The sequence below is a fragment of the Mastacembelus armatus genome, chromosome 12 (assembly GCF_900324485.2).
Source record: "Mastacembelus armatus chromosome 12, fMasArm1.2, whole genome shotgun sequence".
NCBI classification, from domain to species: domain Eukaryota; kingdom Metazoa; phylum Chordata; class Actinopteri; order Synbranchiformes; family Mastacembelidae; genus Mastacembelus; species Mastacembelus armatus.
In genome coordinates this window covers 9,300,863-9,310,367 of record NC_046644.1, presented here as the reverse complement: position 1 = coordinate 9,310,367, position 9,505 = coordinate 9,300,863, and the positions used below count along the sequence as shown (strand labels likewise).

At 56.1% G+C, this 9,505-nt stretch overlaps 1 protein-coding gene across 1 annotated transcript; it reads left to right on the top strand.

Moving 5' to 3' along the window:
* The first annotated feature begins 2,400 nt into the window (after positions 1-2,400).
* Positions 2,401-7,832, top strand: LOC117152710 (basic proline-rich protein-like). The gene is made up of 8 exons (XM_033325485.1): positions 2,401-2,405; positions 2,464-2,926; positions 3,137-3,749; positions 4,012-4,186; positions 4,474-4,748; positions 6,283-6,478; positions 6,598-6,851; positions 7,702-7,832. The coding sequence occupies exons 1-8, from the start codon at positions 2,401-2,403 to the stop codon at positions 7,830-7,832; spliced, it is 2,112 nt and encodes a 703-aa protein (XP_033181376.1).
* The last annotated feature ends 1,673 nt before the right edge of the window (positions 7,833-9,505 follow it).

Below are 9,505 nucleotides of genomic sequence, written 5' to 3'. Positions count from 1 at the left end.
AGGAGACTCCTGTGTTTAGAGCAAGACTGAGGATATAAGTTAAGTAAAACTTTGAAACAGCAATTTACTGAACTCCCACTGTGATCTAATTCCAAAAATCACGTTGCTGAGAATTGTTTGGTAAAGGGAAACCCTACAGTCTGAATCTCTGCAACGAGAGCCCCAGATGAATTAAAGAGGGATGATGCTGTAGATTGTGCTTACACTGTTTGAGTGAAATGTGTGTATGTGTGTGTGCATTAAAGAAAGCTACAGGCAACACATAGATGGATAACAAGAACGCTGACCCTCTGGTGCTTTAAATGAGCATCTTTTGTGTGACTGCACTGTGTAATGTAACTTTAAAAGCATCAGATTTTGACCTATCTAAAAAGAAAATTGCTTTTGAACAGAGAGGTGCTTGTACCACAACAACTCTGTCTCTAACAATACAAACAAAATGATCCCATACTGGCAAATGAAATGGAAGCCGAGAAAAAGGCCTAGCCTCAGATAGATCCTGCTTGCTGACTCCCATCTGGCTACCACTCACTAACAATGGAAGTCTGATTTCTTAGATGTTTTTTTTTATTATAGTTATTCTTACATTATGTTATTCCTACTAATACATTTACAATTGCATTTTATGTAATATTTCTCTGCATTGGGCTGTGGGTAGTGAATTAGCTGTGGTTTGCAGGTGATAATTACACCTCATAAATGCTGTTTTTTTTTTTTTGTTATTTTTGGTCTACTCATTGTTGGGTGATTTGTTAACAAGATTTTAATTTATCCAGATGCAGCGCATAAAGAGATGTCATCCTATGATTGGATAACCTTTTTCTGTGGGGTCTAATTGCATCTGCTCAAAATGTGCCAGAATATTTTGATAATACTGTAAATTGAAGGGGTATTTTTGTACAGTAATTTTGTGGATGATGAGGATGTTGTGCCGGTGGTCCCTGGTGTGTCCATTAAAACTAAAACCATTTCTGTGCCATTCAGTGAGCTCCACTCTCCCGTCTGACTGAACGCTTATCCCACAGTGCCTGTAAGTGCCAGTCACAGCACAAGTCAGATTACTCATGGCAAACCCTCAGCGCAGTCCGGTTTTGGGGTGAGCATTTTTTACTTGACTGTTATCATGAGCTACATATCTTCTCTGCCTATTTCTTTTCTGCAAACTGCACAACCAGGTACTGCATGAACAGTTGGAAAGCTGTTTTTCCCTTTAGAGTAAAGGAGTTGCTATGTAATTTAATACTGCATGCAATTAATTGTTTATCTGAATTTGATGTTTACAGTCTCTGCTTTTTTGTGCTGCAGAATATAAAAAGGAATATCCATACAACAGACTTGAATATCTTTAAATAATCTTAACATTGTGCAAAGGTTGCCCTCAGCCTTTGGCAACAACATCTTCAAAATCAAAATGTAATTAAGGAATTTGAGTATCCACAACAATATCTGTCTTTGATGAGATTAGGCAGCAGTTGTTGATGGATTAATTGATTGCTTTGTCAGTGTATATATGTTGCCCTAAGCCAGAAATAGCAATAAATAAGCATAGCAGTACCACAAGCTTTCCACAAGAAATCATTACCTGCCACGGCAAAAATAAATCAAGTCACACATGTTTTCGTCCTTATATATGAGAAATGTTTTCACATGTTGGCATTGAATAGAGTGAGGTCTGTTTCTTAAAAAGCTCAAAGGAAGATTAGAAGGAAAATGGATTGGAAGGGAGAAGCACTGGCCAAAACCAGCATGCACTAATTGACATCTGATGTCAGTGTAAGTGTAAATTGTGAAAAAAGGTAGTAGGATCAGAACTGTGGGAGTAGGAATGCTTTCCTATAATCAACGCCTACCTAGGTGAACTGTACTTCTTTCAAAATAAGAAGAGCAAGTGGAGCAAAAAAATGTACCGTATTTTGTTCTGTTTATTAACTAACATCTCTGTATCATAGAACCAGACCAGGCTAGAATGTAGTGTCCCTGGAGCTCAAGCCACAAATTCAACTCCTATTCCCTGTAGATATCTGCTGTTCTCAGTAAGAAGAGACTGTCATTCAGACCTGGTTTCCCACCTGATGACTCATAGGTCTTCTGGAAATGCCACTGTGAATCAAACAAAGAGTTGGACCAATGTGTGAAACTTGCATTCGTGACTTTAAAATCTTTCAATATGAACCTTACTTATCTGTCAATTTCAATTCCATAAATCAGATGTGGTATATATTTGTACAGTAGGCCTATGTCAGTTGAACTGAATATTTTTATGAATTAATTGTGAATGGTGATCTAAATAATAAATGTGTAAGCATAAAATATAAAATATTTTATAAATGACATATGCTACAGATGTCATTTGGTAGCCAGAAACAAGTATTTCACATGTACAGCAGCGAAAGAGCCACCATGTGGTAAGTTTATGTTGAGTGCCCTTTTGGGACTTCCTGCCGGGGGACTTTTATGCTGAAGGGACTTCCTGACTTCCTGCGCCAACGTCCGTGCCTCCACTGGGGCCCCAGAGCCTACGTCTCCTGAGCCCCGATTTCCGGACCCCCAGCATGCCGGCAACGACGTTCCCACGGAGTTCCTCTCGCAGTCTCCGGCAGGCCTGACCTCCGACCTCCCAGCTGATTCCTCGCCTGAGCCTCAGACCTGCTTTTCATCCGAGTCTCGGGCAGGCCTCTCCTCGGTCCAGTCTCCGGTTGTTTACTCACCCGAGCTTCCAGCTGGCCACTCGCCGGAGCTGCCAACCAGTTCCCAGCCATCACAGTGTCCAGTACCACCGCCTGAACCTCAGTGCGCCGACGTGGCCGTCCCCGCTGAGGTTCCGCCCACGATCATAGACCTTCACTGTGCCGACGACGACGTCCCCACTGAGGGCCTTTCCCAGCTTCCGGACCCTCAGTGTGCCGACGACAGCGTCCCCACTGAGGTTCCCCCCGAGCTACACGAACCATAGTGCACCGATGTCCACGTCCTCGCTGAGGTCCCATCCCTGGTCCCCGAGCGGCAGCAGCCGACGCCGCCACCACTAGAGGTTCCCGAGCCGCCGCAGCAGTAGCCACCGGAGCACCTGGAGCGGCCGCGGCCGCCGCCAGAGCTTTCAGCTAACTCCCAATCAAGGTCCCTCCTGTCTGCCCAGCCACCCGCGCAGCAGCAGCAAGTGGGACCACCGGACCAACAGTTTCGACGACGGAGTCTCTGCAGCGGCCAGAGCCTTCCCAGCAGCTTCCCTGGCCGTCTCCGCACCTTCCCCGGCCGTCTCCGCAGCTACCCTGGCCGTCTCCGTAGCTTCCCCGGCCGTCTCCGCAGCTACCCCGGCCGTATCCGCAGCTACCCCGGTCGTCTCCGCAGCTACCCCGGCCGTATCCGCAGCTTCCCCGGTCGTCCCAGCGGCTTCCCCGGCCGTCTCCGTAGCTTCCCCGTTCGTCTCCGCAGCTACCCCGGCCGTCTCCGTAGCTTCCCCGGTCGTCTCCGTAGCTTCCCCGGTCGTCTCCGCAGCTTCCCCGGTCGTCTCCGCAGCTTCCCCGGACGTCTCCTCCAGAAGACCCAGAGCAGCCACGGCAACCAGTTTCCTGAGCCTACGTGGCAGCCGCCCGAGTCCGTTGCGTCTCCTCTGCGGCCCCAGTCTCCAGGGCCGCGGCAGCAGCTTCCCAGCAGCTTCCCCGGCCGTCTCCGCAGCTACCCCGGCCGTCTCCGTAGCTTCCTCATCCGTCTCCGTAGCTTCCCCATCCGTCTCCGCAGCTACCCCGGCCGTCTCCGCAGCTACCCCGGCCGTCTCCGCAGCTACCCCGGCCGTCTCCGTAGCTTCCCCGGCCTTCTCTGCAGCGTCCAGAGCCTTGCCAGCAGCTTCCCCGGCCGTCTCCGCAGCTACCCCGGCCGTCTCCGCAGCTTCCCCGGCCTTCTCTGCAGGGGCCAGAGCCTTCCCAGCAGCTTCCCCGGCCGTCTCCGCAGCTACCCCGGCCGTCTCAGCAGCTTCCCCGGCCGTTTCCGCACCTTCCCCGGCCTTCTCTGCAGCGGCCAGAGCCTTCCCAGCAGCTTCCCCGGCCTTCTCCACAGCTACCCCGGCCGTCTCCGCAGCTACCCCGGACGTCTCCGTAGCTTCCCCGTCCGTCTCCGCAGCTTCCCCGTCCGTCTCCGTAGCTTCCCCATCCGTCTCCGCAGCTACCCCGGCCGTCTCCGTAGCTTCCCCGTCCGTCTCCGCAGCTACCCCGGCCGTCTCCGTAGCTTCCCCGGCCGTCTCCGCAGCTACCCCGGCCGTCTCCGCAGCTACCCCGGCCGTCTCCGCGGCTTCCCCGACCATCTCAGCGGCTTCCCCGGCCGTCTCCGCAGCTTCCCCGGCCGTCTCCGCGACTACCCCGGCCGTCTCCGCAGCTTCCCCGGCCGTCTCCGCAGCTACCCCGGCCGTCTCCGCAGCTACCCCGGCCGTCTCCGCAGCTACCCCGGCCGTCTCCGCAGCTACCCCGGCCGTCTCCGCAGCTACCCCGGACGTCTCCTCCAGAAGACCCAGAGCAGCCACGGCAACCAGTTTCCTGAGCCTACGTGGCAGCCGCCCGAGTCCGTTGCGCCTCCTCTGCCGCCCCAGTCTCCAGGGCCGGGACAGCAGCTTCTCCGCAGCTTCCCCGGCCTTCTCTGCAGCGTCCAGAGCCTTCCCAGCAGCTTCCCCGGCCGTCTCCGCAGCTACCCCGGCCGTCTCCGTAGCTTCCTCATCCGTCTCCGTAGCTTCCCCATCCGTCTCCGCAGCTACCCCGGCCGTCTCCGCAGCTACCCCGGCCGTCTCCGCAGCTACCCCGGCCGTCTCCGTAGCTTCCCCGGCCTTCTCTGCAGCGTCCAGAGCCTTGCCAGCAGCTTCCCCGGCCGTCTCCGCAGCTACCCCGGCCGTCTCCGCAGCTTCCCCGGCCTTCTCTGCAGCGGCCAGAGCCTTCCCAGCAGCTTCCCCGGCCGTCTCCGCAGCTACCCCGGCCGTCTCAGCAGCTTCCCCGGCCGTTTCCGCACCTTCCCCGGCCTTCTCTGCAGCGGCCAGAGCCTTCCCAGCAGCTTCCCCGGCCTTCTCCACAGCTACCCCGGCCGTCTCCGCAGCTACCCCGGCCGTCTCCGTAGCTTCCCCGTCCGTCTCCGTAGCTTCCCCGTCCGTCTCCGTAGCTTCCCCATCCGTCTCCGCAGCTACCCCGGCCGTCTCCGTAGCTTCCCCGTCCGTCTCCGCAGCTACCCCGGCCGTCTCCGTAGCTTCCCCGGCCGTCTCCGCAGCTACCACGGCCGTCTCCGCAGCTACCCCGGCCGTCTCCGCGGCTTCCCCGACCATCTCAGCGGCTTCCCCGGCCGTCTCCGCAGCTTCCCCGGCCGTCTCCGCGACTACCCCGGCCGTCTCCGCGGCTTCCCCGGCCGTCTCCGCAGCTACCCCGGCCGTCTCCGCAGCTACCCCGGCCGTCTCCGCAGCTACCCCGGTCGTCTCCGCAGCTACCCCGGCCGTCTCCGCAGCTACCCCGGACGTCTCCTCCAGAAGACCCAGAGCAGCCACGGCAACCAGTTTCCTGAGCCTACGTGGCAGCCGCCCGAGTCCGTTGCGCCTCCTCTGCCGCCCCAGTCTCCAGGGCCGGGACAGCAGCTTCTCCGCAGCTTCCCCGGCCTTCTCTGCAGCGTCCAGAGCCTTGCCAGCAGCTTCCCCGGCCGTCTCCGCAGCTACCCCGGCCGTCTCCGCAGCTACCCCGGCCGTCTCCGCAGCTTCCCCGGCCTTCTCTGCAGGGGCCAGAGCCTTCCCAGCAGCTTCCCCGGCCGTCTCCGCAGCTACCCCGGGTGTCTCAGCAGCTTCCCCGGCCGTCTCCGCAGCTACCCCGGCCGTCTCCGCAGCTTCCCCGGCCGTCTCCGCAGCTACCCCGGCCGTCTCAGCAGCTTCCCCGGCCGTCTCCGCAGCTACCCCGGCCGTCTCAGCAGCTTCCCCGGCCGTCTCCGTAGCTTCCCCGTCCGTCTCCGTAGCTTCCTCGTCCGTCTCCGTAGCTTCCCCATCCGTCTCCGCAGCTACCCCGGCCGTCTCCGCAGCTACCCCGGCCGTCTCCGCAGCTTCCCCGTCCGTCTCCGTAGCTTCCCCATCCGTCTCCGCAGCTACCCCGGCCGTCTCCGTAGCTTCCCCGTCCGTCTCCGCAGCTACCCCGGCCGTCTCCGTAGCTTCCCCGGCCGTCTCCGCAGCTACCCCGGCCGTCTCCGCAGCTACCCCGGCCGTCTCAGCAGCTTCCCCGGCCGTCTCCGCAGCTTCCCCGGCCGTTTCCGCACCTTCCCCGGCCTTCTCTGCAGCGGCCAGAGCCTTCCCAGGAGCTTCCCCGGCCGTCTCCGCAGTTACCCCGGCCGTCTCTGCAGGTGCCAGAGCCTTCCCAGGAGCTTCCCCGGCCGTCTCCGCAGTTACCCCGGCCGTCTCCGCAGTTACCCCGGCCGTCTCTGCAGGTGCCAGAGCCTTCCCAGCAGCTTCCCCGACCGTCTCAGCGGCTTCCCCGTCCGTCTCCGCGGCTTCCCCGACCATCTCAGCGGCTTCCCCGGCCGTCTCCGCAGCTTCCCCGGCCGTCTCCGCGACTACCCCGGCCGTCTCCGCGGCTTCACCGGCCGTCTCCGCAGCTACCCCGGCCGTCTCCGCAGCTACCCCGGTCGTCTCCGCAGCTTCCCCGGCCGTCTCCTCCAGAAGACCCAGAGCAGCCACGGCAACCAGTTTCCTGAGCCTACGTGGCAGCCGCCCGAGTCCGTTGCGCCTCCTCTGCCGCCCCAGTCTCCAGGGCCGGGACAGCAGCTTCTCTGCAGCTTCCACGGCCGTCTCCGCAGCTTCCCCGGCCTTCTCTGCAGCGTCCAGAGCCTTGCCAGCAGCTTCCCCGGCCGTCTCCGCAGCTACCCCGGCCGTCTCCGCAGCTTCCCCGGCCTTCTCTGCAGGGGCCAGAGCCTTCCCAGCAGCTTCCCCGGCCGTCTCCGCAGCTACCCCGGCCGTCTCAGCAGCTTCCCCGGCCGTCTCCGCAGCTACCCCGGCCGTCTCAGCAGCTTCCCCGGCCGTTTCCGCACCTTCCCCGGCCTTCTCTGCAGCGGCCAGAGCCTTCCCAGCAGCTTCCCCGGCCGTCTCCGCAGCTTCCCCGGCCTTCTCTGCAGCGTCCAGAGCCTTGCCAGCAGCTTCCCCGGCCGTCTCCGTAGCTTCCCCGGCCGTCTCCGCAGCTACCCCGGCCGTCTCAGCAGCTTCCCCGGCCTTCTCTGCAGGGGCCAGAGCCTTCCCAGCAGCGTCCCCGGCCGTCTCCGCAGCTTCCCCGGCCTTCTCTGCAGGGGCCAGAGCCTTCCCAGCAGCGTCCCCGGCCGTCTCAGCGGTTTCCCCGGCCGTCTCAGCGGCTTCCCCGGCCGTCTCCGCGGCTTCCCCGGCCGTCTCCGCGGCTACCCCGGCCGTCTCCGCGGCTTCCCCGGCCGTCTCCGCGGCTTCCCCGGCCGTCTCCGCGGCTACCCCGGCCGTCTCCGCCATATGACCCAGAGCAGCCACGGCAACCGGTTTCCCGAGCCTACGTGGCAGTCGCCCGAGTCCGTTACGTCTCCTCTGCGGCCGCCATCTCCGGAATCTCCAGGGTCCTCAGCGCCGCCTCGTCGGCCGGTTTCTCCTTGGCCGACTCCTTGGCGGGACTCTTCATGTCCCAGAGTCCACGCCAGCCTAAGAGGTAGTCCCCCTGAACGACCTCCAACTTACTCCCGCCTCAGGGGGCGCCCTCCCGAACGGCCCCGGACCTCCGGCCGCCTCAGGGGCGTCCTCCCGAACGACCCCGGACCTCCGGCCCCCCCAGGGGCCGTCCGCCCGAGCAACTCCGGACCTTGCTCGCCCCAGGGGTTGATGACAGTTTACTGGCAAAACTGTAGCAAAGTACATTTTTCTAATAGTTTAACAAGCGTGAGGTGCAGCAGTAGAAGCTGTTTGACATTGTTTTGGGTCTACACATTCAGTGGAAGATGCTGCAGAGATTGATGTCATGGCCATTTGCATAATAAGGTTTTTTCCACCAATTTGAAATTTCATTTTTCCTACTCTACATATTTCCTCCAGTCTCTACCAAACCTGGTACTTAATGCATTTAGATAGATTTTGATTTAGATAAGCATCTATCATTTGTGTTTAATTGGCTACCAAACCTTAGTGGGCGTGGCTAAATGTAATAAAGTGAAAAAACATCAAATTGATACCAAATGTGGCTGACCTCTACAAAGGGAAAAAAACTAAATACATCAATACAACTCTCTGTAACTCCTACATAACCTTCAGCTAGAAACATGCTTTCACTTTTAATATGTTGAACATATGCAACAAATAGCTCAGTAATATTGGGTATAATCATTTATTTCTGGATGATGGTCTATGAGAGATTACATGTATTTCTCATAGAATAAACATGCTGAAGAAATCTTGCTTTGTACGCAGATGTTCAGTAGGGGCATGCTTGAATCACAGAAAACAGTGTCACCACCATGTAGTCAATTACAGAGCTCTAAACCTTTGAATTTTCACAATACCTTCCTCCCGTATGCATACAGCTAGAAATATGTTTTCACTTGTACATTATCAAGCTAATTAACTTTCCCTGCAGTGGCAGCAGCAGCTTTCAGCAATCACAATTAGGAAAAGCAAATCCGAGCTGTTGTAACCATTATCCTTCCCTAACTTCAGTTGTCACACGCAAATACAGCAAACAATGACTTTCAGAATATAAACATTGGATGTAATCAGGAATATTTTGCTATTGATAAATATTGACTTTGTTAACTCACAGTAAAGTTGCCAATAGACATAATAATGTGCCAATATTCCCCCGATGTGACTGGTGTACCATATGCACACTACTAATAATAAATATATAACACTGCTATATTAACATTTGTGAACTTTTTTCCATTTTGTCTTATATTTTGCTCTGAGAGCAAACAATCAAAAAAGAGAAATAGTAGATCAGAGGAGACACACACTTTTCCGTGTTTAATGTAACACTACTTGCAGGACACCTCAAAGTGGAGTCTTCCTGCACTATGGCAGTGCAGCGACTCATGAATCTCCATTGCAACTCCACAACACAAACACTGAAGTGACAGTAACAAAACCTGTCTGCCAACATTCAGCAAATCTATCCCTGTTAGGGAGAGAGCAGGGAAACAAAATGACGCCAGCTCCCTGTCACCTCATGTAATGATGATAAACAAACAAATAATGGAAGCCTGTCTTAATCAGTATCAAAATCAGATAGCCAGTATTGAGGAGTGATGTAATCTGCCTCTTCTTTGTCTACCTGCTACTCCTCTGCACAGTTTTTTACTGTCTCGGTAATGATGAGGGATGCGTTTGTGTAGGCAGGAATGTCTGCATTTCAACAAGGACAATTACAGATTGCGAATGGACATGTTTTCTTCAACAAGTAATTTAATAGCATTTAATAGTGTATTGTTGGAATCTGAACCCTGACAAAAACATATTTAAATTTACATAACTAATGGATTGTGCATGGATTGGAGTGTGCCTAGC